At 36.6% G+C, this 17,336-nt stretch overlaps 1 protein-coding gene across 13 annotated transcripts in view; it reads right to left on the bottom strand.

Annotated features, from left to right (window-relative positions):
* Positions 1-6: 6 nt before the first annotated feature.
* The window catches only part of LOC147911140 (zinc finger protein 573-like), a 39,990-nt gene continuing 22,660 nt past the window's right edge, over positions 7-17,336 (bottom strand). For 7 of the 13 annotated variants that reach the window (XM_087428505.1, XM_087428507.1, XM_087428510.1 and 4 more), the window contains 4 exons: positions 14,426-14,514; positions 12,657-12,789; positions 11,443-11,541; positions 7-4,853 (listed from right to left, as the gene is read on the bottom strand). In XM_087428505.1, coding sequence (XP_087284631.1) covers positions 4,801-4,853; positions 11,443-11,541; positions 12,657-12,789; positions 14,426-14,434 — 294 coding nt within the window. In that variant the 5' untranslated portion in view covers positions 14,435-14,514 and the 3' untranslated portion in view covers positions 7-4,800. The other 6 variants (XR_015551526.1, XR_015551525.1, XR_015551523.1 and 3 more) reach the window with 5 other exon arrangements.

A 17,336-nucleotide genomic window follows, 5' to 3' on the forward strand; every position in this document is an offset into this window, starting at 1 on the left:
CATAGTCACAAAAAAGGAATAGTAAACAGCAATACCAAAAAAATGAATAATCTAGAACTACTTACAAAAACATAGGTGAATCTTAAAGCACAATGTTTAGGGAAAGAAGAAAGCATAAAGATAATGTAAAGAATGAGTCCAATAACAGAGTTCCTAAATAAAACAGAACAATGTAGTTTGAGATGCATACATAAATGCTAAAAACTATAAAGAAATGAAATGATTATCAAAACTGTTAGAATATGGTAACCTCTTAGTAAAAAGAGGGTTTGTGATCAGCAATGTACATACAAATTCTAGAGTAATGACAATATTCAATTTCTTGACCTGGGTGATAGTTACATACTGTTGTACATTTGTACATGCAAAACTGTGTCATATCTCAGAGTAATTTCAATAAGAAAAAGAAAAAGAAAAAACAGCAGCTATGGAAGATAGGCGAAAGAAATAAAATATATGTAAAACTATGGTGTCCAAAGTCAAAATAAAAATAACTGGAGAGAATTAACATTTTAAGATATCACTTAAGAAGAATTTCCTGAGATTATCAACACATGAATTATACATCGAAAGGGCACAATGTGTCCCAAGGAAAACTAACTCAGAATGGTCAATTCAAAAACACATAGTATTAGAGTTATCTTGACCACAAAAGATAAAAAACAAAAATCCTTTTGGTTCCCAGGCAAAAAGATCAAGTCACTTCAAAGTGGGGGGGAATATATAGTGGACATTAGACGTACACTTAGCGCTATTTAAACTCAGAACATAATGGAGAACTAGATACGAAGTTCTCAAGAAAAGTAAGATGAGTTCAGAATTTTATATCCAGCCAAACTATCACTCAAGTACAAAAATAACAAATAGTTTGAATATACAAGAACTTTCCCAATTTATTTACATGAGCACATCATGACAGCCCACTAGGTCATTATCTCCACCTAGGAAATGGATAACTAGAAAAATATGGTGACTATAGTGACAGACACAAAATACAGGGATTAAAATATAGAAATAATATTCCTAGAGAACTTGGGAGAAAGAATAAAGAAATAATTCATGTTAGAATGCTGAATTTTGGGCAAACATCTGTGAATGTTGTGTGGTCAATTTTTGTAAGAGTCTGTGGCAAAAGATTATCATTTAAAGCTAGCATATCAAATAATATATAAAAAAAGAACAAACAACAGAGAGTAAAATATTTTTTAAAAATGATGAAACCAGAAAGCATAAAACAAAATAAGGTGAAAGAAATGAAAACTGTCATACAATAAATGTAAAAAGGTGAAGGACTCTATTAAAAAGCTTTTCCCTGCATTCCAGGAAAAAATTCTTATATTTTATACAAAATAAATACTTAAAATAAAAATGAGTGTGAAAATAAAGGATAGGAAAGGGTACAGAAGGCAAGGTAAAAAAGAAGTTTCTTAATCTCAAAAATAGTGGGAAGGCATAATTACAAAAATAGGCCAAAGAAAGGCACTCCATAATATTAAATAATAGAATAACAATGACTAAGAGTTAGGAACAGCTATACAACATAACACCTAGCATCAGTCTTCAAAGAACAAGAATTAAAAGATTTACATGGAGAAAAAAATAACTAATTAGAGGTAAAGAATAATATATCTTTCAGTCTCTCACAAATCAATGGGATAAATTTAAATAAACACTGCTAAGATCTAATTACAAGAGTCATCCCTGATGATAAACCTTATTTTAAGCAGCCATAGAACACTTACAAAAATTGACCTCAGAGCATCCACGGAAATTTGACCACATACTGTCTCAATAAGTTGTTGAGTTGAAATTCAACAGGTTCTTGAAAAATAAGTAACACAGACTTTATCTCCAACAAGAAATATAATACAATTGGAAATAATACAGCAATATCAGAGAACATCAAATTCCATTACATAAACTCAAAGAACTCTATTTTAATTGACTCTTGGGTCAAGGGTCAAAAATAAAGTAAAATTACAACATGTATAAAAACATTACATACCTCTGTAACACAGCAAACACTATGCTCACAGAAAAATTCATAGCCTTAAATGCTTAAAACAACAAACAGAATGAAAATAAGTGAATATGACTCACAAATTTCAAAATTGGAAAGAGCATAAACTGATGAAACAGAATGAGCATTGATAAAGATAAAAAGAAAAAATAAATTTAATCAGAGCCAGCCCTTATGGCCTAGTGGTTCAAGTTCAGTGCGCTCCAATTCAGTGGCCCAAGTTTGGTTCCCGGGCATGGAACCACACCACTTGTCTGTCAGTAGCCATGCTGTGGTGGTAGCTCACATAGAAGAACTAGAAAGACTTACAACTAGAATATACAACTACGTACTGGGGCTTTGGGGAGGAAAGAAAAAAAAGAGAGAGGAAGATTGGCAACAGATGTTAGCTCAGGGTGAATCTTTCCCAGAATGAATGAATGAATGAATAAATAAATGGATTGAAATACAAACAAACAAACAAATAAATTTAATCACTTTTATAAACCTTACAAGAAAGCCCACTACTTGGCTCAACACCATGCTCTTTTAGCTCAACATGCTCCCCTGTATTATCTTACCACTGACGACCCCATTACGGAAGTCTGAGCAGAAAACAGATCTCTGGGTGACCCCTAATGACTGGTATTATGTTTGCAGCACAAAAGCCTTTTATCTGCTGTTTACGAATCGGGCACAGATTCATTACATTTCAGTAAACTTATCTTACTTTTACCTTCGATCAGTTTTGGCCCATTGATTTCCTTTCTCAGAATAAGAGGTTTTTAGATCATCTCATTCAAGGAGAGAAACTGGGCCTGATGCCATTTGGAAAACTGTAAAGACTGAAGGGGAATTTTGGCCTGATCTTCCTCCAAACCTCTTCACGTCATGCTTTAAGAGGCTTGAAAAGTGGTGAGAATCATACATGCTATTTCAGAAATAGGAGATTAAGATCACGTGATTAAAACACAGAAATTCTCACCTGAGAGGTGCATGAAATGCACGGGGCGGTCACTTAAAACCGAGCTGCTTTAGACATAATACTGGTTTCTCAAGGCGGCATGTGGATGTGCTAATGGGAAGACTGTTGTACTTATTTCATGAGACACCTCAGTGGAATCTTTAATATTAGCAAAAAGACCCAGAAAGCAAAGAAGTAATATCATTAGGAAATTTGCCTAATATCCCCAATATTTGGTCATAATGGCTCTTTGGATTAGGTATTAGATCAGTTCTTTTGATTTAATTTGGGCTCTCTTGGCTCCTGATTTAGAAGCAGACTATAATCTCTGATCATAATTCCTTCTCTAAATATTTGTTTGTTCAAAAGTGTGACCTCCAGAATAATAAAAATGCTACTACATAGCCATACATACAATTTCATACTATATAATAGAATAAAAAAATGCTACTATGTAGCCATATATATAGTCAATGCTATTAGATATATTCCATCAAATGTTCCAACAAATTATCTCCCAACCTAAAGAAGAAGAAAACATGAACTATAGAGAACTTAGAATAATTACCAGGAGAAATTCTAAAAATGACCATGATAACATCAAACAGCACTGTACATCTGCACTGACCATGTCCCCACATGATGTCTACCCTTCATCTTCTGCTGTAGAATGACCAAAATGAGAGAGTGGGGGAGGTTACTGAGAACTGAAACCAACACAATCCCCTCTCAAGACTAACTGCTCACTCATCAAGACAAGTATCTCCATTCCCAGTGCCACTCAAACCAAAATCATGATGTCGTACACTCTGCCCAACTCCAGCCAGTTCTCTGCCTTGCAAAAGCTACCTTAAAAATTACCCCAGTCTGGTCCTAAAACTTGATGAATTCTCCCCCTTTTTTTTTCATTTTGACACAGACTTAGTTTGTATATATTCACATTATCTGATAATATTTATTTTCCAAAATTTAGCTACAGTTCTCATAAGCTATTGCTTAGGGTCTGTATACTGTTGACTTCCAAGGACCACCAGACATTTCTGTTTAACTAGCAAAGCTAAGCTTACTAGATTTATTGGAAAGAGGGTGAACAACATCTCGATAGACTCCTAGTACTAATTCAAACTCATTCAAACTATCAGAATAACCAAGACATATAAGCTGAGGCTGATATCTTCACACAAAAAGTAACTGCTTTCTAATGTATCAATAATAACTAATTATATATGTCCCAAACTACATCAACAAAATGACACGGTACCTAGGTAATAATACAAAGATATATAAAATATATAGGAATTATTGGAATATATGAAAACTTACCTGTAAGAAGAGATAGACAATAAATTAAAAGACTTAATACAGTCAAGATGTGAATTCTTGTTCTTTCTTTACAGCATAAGGCCACTAGCAGATGGACTGGGCCACTCAGCGTGCAGGTATCATGCCACTCCCTGAACTTTTTTTTTTACCAGTTCACAAATGGAAATAAGTGTTTAGAACCTTTTATTTCAAGTGTGTGCTCAGTGGACTCAATGTGTGGGCGAGTGTGGGTGTTACTGTTCTCTTGTGAGTCACAAGTAGCGTGAGTCATATACCCCTCAAGTCCTAGCAGGGTCAAGTTGCAAGCTGTGATGTTTTTAGTTTAAGTCGTCAACTGTAACCCAAAAGTTTATAAAAATTTAATATAACAAACATTTATTTAGCTTTAAGTCATTTTTTTTACTACTATAATGTTTCAATCAAATTTCTTTTTTAAATTTATAGTTTAAGTTAGAGGGGCAAAAATTGTATTATTGGTTTTTTTAATCCCAATTTAATGATGGCAAAACAGTCTTCACTGGTCTTCGGTCAAGGACGGAACTGGATAAATGCTTCGAATCACTGCAACTGTAGCAACAACATTAGTTTATATGCAATTTGAACATGATAAAATGAATAAAATTTTTTTCTCAGTATCAGTGATGAGAGTTGCAACTGACTTTAATCTGTTTAAAACTATGAAGGCTGACATTGTTCACACGTGTGATTTAGAGTTTTAAGATTTGTGTAAAGCATGTCTTGGTGTTGCAGCTTTGAAATAACAGGAAAGTATTCTGTGTGGTTAGCCATACTGGCACAAATACATACACGTTCCCCAGCTCTATCAGCCAGCAAAGCCGAGCAGCCTCGACATCCCAGCAGCAATGAGCACACCTAGTGCCCAGATGTGGATTTCTAAATGCCATTCTCTAATAAAAGGAACCTCAGAGAAGTAGCTGACTCTAGGCCTGGGGCAAAGAAAATATAAGATGATCTTGGAGCACCTTGTAGTGCCAGAAAGTAAGAGATGCTCACTAAAGGATGGGGGCATGTGGTCAGGGCACAGGCGCCAACCTGAAAGAGCTCCCAACAACAAAAGCTGAGCAAATGTAGTAATGTCACAACTGGATTAAAACCTAGGGAATAAAATAAACTTCTGTAAATCCATACTGATATAACTGAATAAATAAAGAGGGAGAAGTGTTCTTCCTGACAGAAGAATTCCAATTAATAAATGTAGAAGGAAGAAAATACAAAATCGCCATCAGGCAAACATCACAATAAGAATTAATCCAAGCAAAATCCACTGATGGATGCTAAACATGAGGAGAAATAGGTTATCTGCATTGTCTCAAAGTATCTCCCCCAAGATATGTATCAATCATAAAAGGAAAAACAGTCACTTGAAATGCAGAAACCTGGCAGACAGTACTTGAACCAAAAAGGTCAAGGTTAATAGCACCAGCAATAACACACATCTGCATCATGGACTCTTGGATATAATGCACTGAGAAGGACATACCATCCCTTCTGTGGGACTGTTACCAAAAATGAAGAACCTCAATTTACTTCTGAGGAAATATCAATCCAACCCAAACTGAGGAATATTCTACATAATAACTGTACTCTTAAAAAATATCAAGGACAGGAAAGGCAACAAAGTCCAGGGAACTGCCATAGATTGGAAAAGATCAGAGAAACATAATGACTAAATACAAAATGGCATTTTAGCTTTGATCCAAGAACAGAAAAAAGACATTTGTGGAAAACTGGTGAAATCTGAATAAAGTCTATCATTAAATAACATCAACAGTATTGTACAAATGTTCATTTCTTAGTTTTGATAAATATACTACAGTTATAGAAGGTGTTAACAGTTGGGGAAGCTGGATGAAGGGTATTCCTTAACTCTCTGTACTATCCTTGTAACTTTTCTGGAAATCTAAAATTATTTCCAAATTAAAAATATTGAAAAAAACACATTGAATAAATAAAATTTAAGAGTCCATCATAATTTTAAAAAAATGTCTTCATTAGAGAAGAATGTCAGTAAATGAATGTAGAGAGAATGACAGAATTAGAAAAATCACCATCATTTTAACTGATTCAGCCATCGATAGGTGAACGTTTGTTAGGGAACAGAACGTTCACTACAGGTTACTTGTTAATAAATGAAGAGAAAATGATACATTCATGGAACGCACCTAAAACAAGCTATATCATATTAGCATTGCCTAGGGCACAAACTCCCACTAACCAAGTGTCTTGACATGAGTACAGCCATGTTTGGCTGCTCCATTGACCTACAGCCACCGGCACAAAAAGAAATATAAAAGCTGCTTTCTGCATGGTAGGAACTGGCCCTTCTCCCACGGAGATAGTTGCAATGTGTAAAAACTTCAAGGCCCTTCAGGGGCCACAGACTGGGGCAGGCTGGCCATCTGTGCCGGGCTGGGATGATAACCAGGGTAAACAATGCACATACACAACTGCCGGGCTGGGATGATAGCCAGGAGGCTCAGTGCACATACGCCACTGATAACCATTTGTCATGGGAACACTAAATGCCTGCTCTGTAAACTCTGTAACTGCTTATATAAACTGCTGGAAACAAAGGCCTGGTGAGAGTCTCACCTGTGGAGGGGACACCCCGCCCAGGACCTCTGACGATCAGATTCTCACCCAGCCGTGTCAATCGATGGGACTCTCCCTGGCAGTGGGCATGGATGGTGTGAGTAACCAATCTGAGGTGTTCTCTTTTCAGTCAACCTGGTGTTTCTCTTTCTGGTTGATTTGTGTCATTTCCCTTCAGTTGATGTGGATGTTTTCCCTTTCCAGTCAATGTGATGTTTTTCCCTCTGATTATATGACCTATTCGAATCTGCTGCTATCTCAGTCAATGTGGATGTTTTCCCTTTCCAGTTGAGCTGATGTTTTTCCATCTTAATATTTGACCTATTCGGATCTGTTTGCGGACTATCGCCTTTACTATCCTCTATATAATAAAATATACCTTCAGTCCGTTTGTTTGGAGTGGAAAGTTTCTTTTGCATCTCCGATTGAATCCTCGAACCTCTCATAACACCAAGTTATCATATTAGCATTGCCAGTGGAACTGTTACTATTGATCTCCTAATGAGATACAACAGGAAGAATACAACATCTCTTAGTAGTAATTTTTCCATGTATGTTTAGTTTGATCCTACTAATAAGGAAGTGTAATATATTGCAGATTGTAGTATATTCTGAAAAAATCGAGTGGACTGGACTCGGCAAAAATGTCAATTTAATGAAAAACAAGGCAGAATATTCTAAATTAAAAGCTATTAAAGAGTCATGGCAATTAAATATGACAGATGTTCCTTAATTTGATCCTAGGTTTTAAAATATTTAAAAAGACATTTTTAGAATAATTGGGAAAATTTGAAGGTGGACAATATATTGCATAAAATTCTTACAGCACTGTGAAATCTCTTGGGTGACGTGGGCAAAGGGTTAACAAAACACTTTTCCATTATGCATGAGGATCTGGTCTTAGGTTAACTCTGTAACTCTGCTTCCCTAAAAACAGACAAACCAGAATGTGTCAACTATGTTAATAAGTCTCATCACTGATGGTAAAATTGACCCGATTGCTGAATTGCACCTGGCCAGACTGACAGAAGACCATATTTTGGGTTTCTCAAGAGATAGCATTTCTTTAAGGGGCATGTCCTTGCGAAGACTCTGGAAGCTATGCCTAGAGAATCCTTATATGAGACATTGTAACCATCCATGGAGCAGCTGACTTCATAAGTCAGGGCACTTCCCACACTTGCCTGATGTGAATCTCATCTCCTAGCACTGTAGCTCCAGCATCCGTAGAAAAGGGAGCTCCTGGAAGGCCGTGTGAACTCCCACGGGCATGAGTCACTGCAGTGAGGCCACTGGTGCTTTAGCACCAGTTTATTTAATAATAAACTTAAAAATGTATACAGTCACGTGCCACTGAACAACGGGGCTATGTTCTGAGAAATGCATCGTTAGGTGATTTTATTGATGTGCAAACACCATAGAGTGTACTTACACAAACCTAGATGGTATAGCCTACTACACACCTAGGCTATATGGTACTAACCTTATGGGATCACTGTCATATATGTGGACTGTCGTTAGACAAAACATCGTTCTGTGGCGCATGACTGTATTAGCTTAAGAATAAATAAGGGTTGTAAGGGAGAGAGTGTATTATACAATGGCTTTATATTTTAAAATATAATTACAGTAAAACTGTAAATCAGAGGAGTTTGGGCATATTCAAAAACATAACTTTTCAGTAATCACGTTGGTAGTAAAGTTGTTATAAATATTCTGAGAATGTTTTGTGTGTCATAAAGGATAAAAGAAATGAAGGATTGTGTGATACGTTAATTTTATCACCACCAGAGTCTTGGAGAATTGGTGCTGAACAAAGGAGATACAGATCAAAGATAGAAAAGTTCAATTAAACACCATTTAGTCCTAAATTTGGCTAGGAAAAGTTCAATTAAACACTGTTTATTATTAAAATCAGCCAGGAAGTTACCATGTGAACTCAACAGGTATTTTATTTTTTATTTAAATATGTAGACACACATACACACTTATCTACTTTAAATCAATCAATTAATCTATCTTTTCTATTTTTGTCCAGTAAAAAGCCTAGAAATAATCTCCCACCCACAAAAAATGGGCACCTCTAACACGCAGATTGTGGTCATGAAATACCATTTCCCACTACATGAAATCAAAAGTTCTTAGACATGACTGATTAAAAGCTTGGGACAGGAAATGTACAAGATAAGCCTGGAACATCTTGTCATAACAGACAGTAAAGAAGTTATTAAAGACAAATAGGGATCTGAAGGAGTTGAGAGGCAACATTATGAGGCCCAGTGACCTGGGAGGCAAAGGTTTGAGCAATAATAAGGATAATAACTGCAGTGGGCTAAAATACAACTAAATATGCCTAAAAATACAATTAATATGCCTAACTCCATAAATTTATAACGACAATAAAATAACTCTCTGGTCAACAGGGAAGGATGCTAAGGTAACAACTGTTTAAGTATGGAAAAGAGAAATAAAGAGAAAGAACCAAGCATTTATTTAGCCTTTATTATACAAACTGTATCAGTAGGTTATCAAGTAGTAGATGACGTAAAAATTGTTTATAGACTATTTCTACCTAATAAGTGAAAAGGAATGTTAGAATTAAAATATGATCATTTTGGAACGTCTAATGAATTAACGCATCGGGCACTGAGCATCAATGCTTGTTAAAATCACAAAAAGGGAGACAACCAGACAGTATATGCTAAGAACCTAAACCATCTACTTCCCCCCTCAGCCTGGACACAGAGAACCAGAACTACCAGTCCCTGCATGGACCTTCCTGTCTCTCTGGTGATGTAACTATCCCACTCTCTTCATTACAGGAAGTTCCTGCACGATCCATCAACTCTTCAACAGAAAACGTCAATGGAGTTTGCGCTCTAGGATTCTTTGAATCCCAAGCCTCAAAATTCTCACCTAGTTATTTCCACTAGTTTTCCACTGTTGTATCTTGATCTTCACCCACTCCTAATCAAGTCTCCACATTGAAATACTGGCCTTAAACCAAACCTGCAGTTGTCAATAACATCCAACTTTGCCTCTGCCGCTCTGAGACACAACCATAATGCTTTAGAGGTGGTGCATTCCTTTAACACAGCAAGCAATAAGCTTAGGTCAGTGTGATAAATCTAAATCAGTTAAGCTTCCTGATCTTACTACTTATTCAGAAGATACGGAGAGGTCAGAGACCAAGTTTAAGTAAATCCCAGGATGGCATCAGCAAAATACAGAATGGAAGATGTTTCTTCAGCAAATGAATGGTTAGGAACAAAAAAACCAGGCGAAGAGGAAACTTAGAGATTAAAGAAGACTTGAAAGACATATAAAGAAATTGGAGAGAGAAAAAAAGAAAGGAACTTATTCCCATTAAAATCAAAATAATGGTCACACTTGGCAGGAGGGAGAAGACTGTGACAGGGTGGAGATACGTGGAAGGCTTCAGGGTTGACTAGAAAAGCTCATCTCCTCGTTTGGAAAGACTAGCTGAAAGATATACAAGGATCTTCTGCATTATTATTACAACCTTTTGTGACTCTGAAGTTATTTGTGAAAAAAAGGTTTTATCTCCTGACCTGGGTGTAGTGACATGGGTGTTTGCCCTCTATAACTCATTAAGCTCAGATATTTGTTTTATGTGCTTCTCCATGTTTGATATTTTAAAAAATGGTTTAAAAGTTAAAAATTAGAAAAACAGTTTACATAATAGATTCTAATACTCCTTATTCCTAACAATTCAAATCCAACAAAACTTCATATGATCTGACCCCTCCTAAGAGACCCCTCATTTCTTGATGCTCTCTCCTTAGGACCTCTCTGCTCTGGTCTACAAAGATGCTCCTCAGACTCACAAAGCTCTCTCCAGCACCCTCCCTCCAGTCTCCCCTCCATTTCCCCCATTGCTCCAGCCATCCCAAGCCTTCCAAGCTGTTCATTCAGCTTGGAATATTCTTCCCAGACAAACACACAGCCTAGGTCCTTATGTCATATCTCTTCTCAAATATTACCATCTCACAAAAGTCATCTCCAACCACCTTACCTAAAATGGCCTAAGCTCTGCTTACTTTCCAGCATAGCTCATTCTACTGCATAATATTTTTTATCTATGTGTTTACCTGTTTATTGTTATATCTCCTCACTCTAGTACAATGTAAATTCCATGACAGCAGGGACTTTATAAGTCTTGTTCAATGTCATTGCATTGATATCTGTGTGTGTGTGTATGCAAAAGGGGAGCTGGAGAGCAGTTGAGTCCAAAATACAGGTAAAATATTGCGCTAATGAAAAACGAGATTCCTCATCCCTAAAAATGGGTTTGAAATATAAGAGAAATGAGGTGATTAGTAAATGGAATAAAGTGAAGTTTCCTTTATGGCTCATGTTGAGATTTTTATTTCCTCCCCAGGTCACAAGCCCGTGCTCCACAATTCCTGGTGCCTTGGAGGAGGGCTTTACAAACAACAACACGGGAATGTATCTCCTCTCCCTTACCACATGGGCTGCTACCAGCCTGATGGCTTCCCTTTGCCTTCCTTGCCTTCCTTACCTGTGTACTGTCTTCGTGTTTCTTCCCTTGAAATCATCCAGGGCTCTTTTCCTTGCTCCAATAAGTCAACCACATCTGGCTTAGAAATGGAATGTCCTGCTTACAAGAAAAAAATGTCACATGATATAGAAATAAAAACAAAACTCACAAAATCTTTAGCTTTGGTTAAATTTGTAATGAAATAAAGGTTAAATGTTGCTGATAAAGACTTCAAATAGAAGGATGAGATGATTTAAGAAACCAGGCAGGTATGGTGAAACTTTATTTTAATTTAAACTCACATAGGCTCTGCCTTTTAAGAGAATGTTTAATAAAGTGATCAAAAAAGGTTAACAATGTTTGAGAACACTCTTTGGAACCAGAGGGCTCGGGCACAAATTCTTCATCTAATACCTACTAACTTTGTGACTTTGAGCAAGTCATTTCAACTCACTGTTCCACAATGTTGGCAAGTAAAATGGGTATGATAATACTATTATCATATGGTTGGTTGATGATTAAATGCTCATATGTACATATGTGTATATATGTGTGTATATATATATTTCCGCTCTCCCCCAGGAACAGTGTCTGGGACATAATACCCATTATAATGAGTTTATTTCCCTAAGAGAAAAACAAGAAGTATCCTGGTTCATTTATAAAATATTCATTCAATTATAAATGCAATGTTCATGAACTGTAACTTTCAACCATAAATCACATAAAACTGGTCGCAGGAAATGAAATGTGGACTCTTCAGTTTTAAATGAATACTGTTCATCCAATCCACCACTATGTAAGTCACAGAGGCTCTTCTGATAGTCAGAGCTGATCATGAATCTGCCTCTACCTGTTGTCCCTGCACGTGGATCAGAGGATGACACAGCACATCTATAGCAATTTTCAGCATGACCACAATGGGAAAGCAGGCTTCTTGGACAATAGCTATACACTGAATAAATATAAAGAATTTTTGTCCAGCCCCTTGGCCATTAAGGAAGGGAGGCAACTACAAGCATGGCCAGAGGGAGATGTGCATGTCACTAAAAGATAGAGAAAATGATGATGGTTAGTGGTAGAGTCACTGCCAAACTAACAGACCTCAAACCTTCCTCTGAGAACAAGAAAAAGAAATTCAACTTACATCTTGAAAGACAGCTTTGAAATTCACTGTGTTGGAAGTTAACATGCCACAGAGCACATTCTAAATTTCTTGTGGCAGATAAACTTACCCAGTGAGACCAAGTTTCTATAGTTCTCCAGCATCACATCCCGGTACAAGTCCCTCTGAATAGGGTCCAGGTATTCCCACTCCTGCCGAGAGAAGTCTACGGCCACATCCCTGAATGTCACTAATTCCTGAAACTGCAAACCCATGTAGTATGAAATTTAAAAAACATTTTCAAGATGGAAAGACAGGAGGTCATGGGAGTGCATTAGAGAAGGGAGTGATATAGTACAAGTGAGGTAGAAAGTTAAAGCAGAGTGTCTCCATATTCCTGAAGAATCCTATTGCTACAGACAAATCTTTCTCTAGGTTGTGGGCTACCATAATAACTTATGGTATTATGGTATATAAAGAATTTATATACCATATATTATATATATGGTATATTTATATATATTATGGTAAACTTAGAACTGCTGGAGAATGGATAAAAGTACATTCCTCTATTCAATAAAGTATCAGATAGAACCACATAGTCAGCTAGTTGCATGATGCATAAATTCTCAATAAATGCAAGGTTCTATTTATTTTTATTTATTTATTTATTTTCTTGTGAGGAAGATTAGCCCTGAGCTAACATCTGTTGCCAATCCTCCTCTTTTTGCTGAGGAAGATTGGCCCTGGGCTAACATCCGTGCCCATCTTCCTCTACTTTATGTGGGATGCCGCCACAGCATGGCTTGACAAGCGGTGCGTTGGTGTGCGCCCAGGATCTGAACCTGCGAACCCTGGGCCGCTGAAGCAGAATGCATGAACTTAACCGCTGAGCCACTGGGCCGGCTCCTATGCAACGTTCTAAATTACTTTCCCTTTAGAGTTAAAAAAAAAAGATGGGATTTCCCTCCCAAATTGAATATAAAAACTTCTATATTAAAAAAAGCCTTTGAGAAAAATTTTGTATTTCCACAAGCCTCGAGTTCATCCTTTGTCAGAACATATCATAAGCATTTTTCTTTGTTTTGACAAATAAATTTTGGCTGTGTAACAATCCACTTTGTTACGGATATCTCAGACTTAATCCATCCTTGACATTTATATACTTGGTTGGAGAAAATTTCAAAGGTCTTCATCAATTCTAGAAATCAACACATTTACTCCTTAGGATAATATTCTTACTCACTGCCATCTTCCATCACTCACTCAACATTTTTCTTGTTCCTAAGTGTGTAGTGATGTAGGATGAGCTATAATCAAATAGATGTCACCCAAATTCAACAGATAACATTCAACCACAAAATAGATATATTTGTCTCTCAATAAGTCCTTGGTAAGATGCATGACATAAATGTTTCCAATCATTCTAAAATTCTCAAAGAACATGAGATTTCTTCACATATTAAGACTGAGACCAACTGATACCAATTTCTATCTTATCTGCCAAGAAAACTTAGGTCTGTGGAGAATTTCAAAGTCTACCTATGGTAATTAAATGAGACCAACATCTCTAATTCATCAAACCAGAGACCTAGAAAGGAAACTCAAATATTTCCCTCATGGGACATCACTCCTTTACTGCTCCATCACAGCCTCTGATTCAAGAATAAGCACATAAGTGGATTGAGTAAAGTAGATAATAAATGCACAAACACTGGATAGCAAACACTCATAAGGAGGAAACTGAGCTATTTGCTATCACTTTTTCTGATTGTAGGATAAACTGGGGACCAGATAATTGAATGAGGCCCTCAAGTAGGAAGCTTCAGGTTAATTAATGAAAAAATCCACATAACCTAAAATCGTAATATTGCAAGGAGACAGGAATAATCAACTTACGCAGGTCATGGTTTTAGAAATGTAAGGCCTGATCAGTCCTCCTCAGCGTTCCTCCATTGAAAATAATTCAAATTCCAGAGAATCCAGAGCTAAGAGAAGAAAAAAGGTTCTAGTGCTCCCAACATGACTTAATAAAATCTTTTTGTTCCTCCCTTTTGTCTTCCAAAATTAGTCTCCCACAACTGAATGCACAATTTAGGGAAAAACAAGATAGATATAAGCTCTCCCCCAGTCCCAGGACACCTGGCTACACAGAGGTAGTTGTAAAATGAGTCACGTCGGCATTGAAGCCAGATCCAAACAGAGGAGCAGGAGATTTCCCGGACAAGCTCCCGTGTTGGGGAGGCTGATCCAGACCTGAGATTGGGCTGCTCAGTCTTCCCACGAGTAGCTCCACCTGCCTTCACTCCCACCTTCCAAGGCTGAAAGAGGCCTCATCATCCAAACTAGAGGCTCTTTTATGGCCTCAGGGTCAGTTGAAGTTGGTCAATATACGGGAGATGAACACAACAGAGAAGAAATTCCTTAGGCCTGGTTCTCTGTTTCAAGCTAGCCAAGCTGACTAGTTAGTTAAATATCAAATATACATGCAATAGAATATAAAGCAGCCATTAAATGCTAAGTAGGAAAACATATTTAAGGACATAGAAAATATTCCAGACATGTTGTCAATAGAAAAATAAGATTAAAAAACAGAATGTACAATATGATTAGATCATAAAAAACAAGATAGCTAGACATAGAACATCAACATAATTTACCCATTTTGTTAAGTTACACAATCCTATATTACTTTTCTTTTAGTTGTGATTTTGATTTTCTTTTTGTTTTAAATATACTTCACAATTATTTTCACATTGGCCATACATTAACTTAAAAATATATATGTGTACACACATACACACATACAGATGTATGTATTAGAAGAAGTTATTCTCCAAAAAGCAAAGACTTCATTGAATTTTAAAACACTCTCTTCTTGAACTTGGGAAAAAGCTCTGAGAACTCTAAAGTCTTCTTGACCTTAAGGAGGGTTTATCTTGCCACTTAGCCACAATGTCTTCCAGGCAACCGCTGAACCAACTTATCCGGTTAGTCTCTTTTGCAACCAACATCACTTGAAGCAAAAATTAGAAGGCAAAAGCTTACAGAATAAATTCCACTTACCTCCACAGAGATTCCATGGGCTCAGTATAACTTGTTCATACCTTACAGAATGGCCAGAATCTAACCAATGCCACTTTCCCATGAATTCCCAAGGTATGTCACCTGAATCTTTCTAGCAGTCTTTACTATATACTGACTTATACTTATTATTCATAGTTTATGTTGCTTGATGAATCACTAGCATTTAAAAGTAACAGCTAAGAATTTTTAGTCATTAAATCACCCCAAACGCTAATATTACAAAGTCAGATATATTGTAAGCCCTTAAAATGTCTGATTTTTCAGGGCCGGCCCCGTGGCTTAGCAGTTAAGTGCGTGCGCTCTGCTGCTCGTGGCCCGGGTTCAGATCCCGGGCGCGCACTGACACACCACTTCTCTGGCCATGCTGAGGCCGCGTCCCACATACAGCAACTAGAAGAATGTGCAGCTATGACATACAACTATCTACTGGGGCTTTGGGGGGAAAAATAAATAAATAAAATCTTAAAAAAAAAATGTCTGATTTTTCATGTGAAACTCCACTATTAGAAATTTATCCTAAAGAAATAAAAATAGGACCGGCCCTGTGGCTTGGTGGTTAAGTGCGCGCGCTGCAATGTTGGTGGCCCGGATTCGGATCCCGGGTGCGCATCGAGGCACCGCTTCTCCGTCCATCCTGAGGCCGAGTCCCACATACAGCAACTAGAAGGATGTGCAGCTATGACATACAACTATCTACTGGGGCTTTGGGGGGAAAAAATTAAATAAATAAAATCTTAAAAAAAAAAAAAAAGAAATAAAAATAGAGGTACACAAGTTATATGCAGAAGAATATTTTTCAGAGAATTTTTGACAAAAAACTGGAAACATGTTGAACAATAGACAACATGTTAAAAGAATTATGTTGTAATATACACCGGCATACTATGCTATCATCAATAATTATGATATTGATCCACACGAACAAATGAAGAAAAAGCACTTCTGATGAATTACTGAGTGAGCCAGGTAGGTTTTAAAAATAACCAATATTTTGGAGGTGTAATGAATACAGACTCTGTTGTCAGACTTTTAGGACGTGACTTTCGGATTTAAGCTCTGATAGTAACATGTCAGTGCCTTGAAGTCTCACTGGTAAATTGGGAAAGAATATTACCTACCATATAAGATAGAAGATTAAGTAAAGTAATCCATATAAAATACCTAATAAAGTAATTGCTTAATGTTTTTAAGTTAGCTATTACTATTTGAGGTGAAGAACCTTACATGTTCTTTAATTTACTATTTTAAAAGAAACACAATTTGGCTAATTCCATTTTTTTCTTACACAATAAAATTTGAGTTTCTCTAGCCGGCATTCTTATAATGCTAACTAAAAACTGTCAAATACTGGCTTTAAGCACGTAATTCTACTCAATAAACAATATTAGCAAAAAAGATTCTCAAACACTTAAGGAGAAAATGTGCCCTTCCCGTGCCCCAAGTAGGTACAGAGAAACCATTTCATCACCCTACAGGAGCATAGAGAATCTGATCTGATCAGACGCCAAACTAAGAAATTTAACAGGACTCTAAATACTGCTTTTGGTACAACATGGAGACACATATGACTATGCATAACTGTTACTATCTATTCCATGTTTCTGTTAGTATAAATCTATAATTGGAATTGTTCATACAACAGATACTTGGAATCATCCAGACATCAGAGATCATTTCTATATTCTGGAAATTACATTAAATCTCTTTTAAAAAAATCAAATTC

The sequence above is a fragment of the Ceratotherium simum genome, unplaced genomic scaffold, assembly GCF_057802395.1.
Source record: "Ceratotherium simum simum isolate JZ-2026a unplaced genomic scaffold, ASM5780239v1 HiC_scaffold_60, whole genome shotgun sequence".
In the NCBI taxonomy this organism is placed as follows: domain Eukaryota; kingdom Metazoa; phylum Chordata; class Mammalia; order Perissodactyla; family Rhinocerotidae; genus Ceratotherium; species Ceratotherium simum.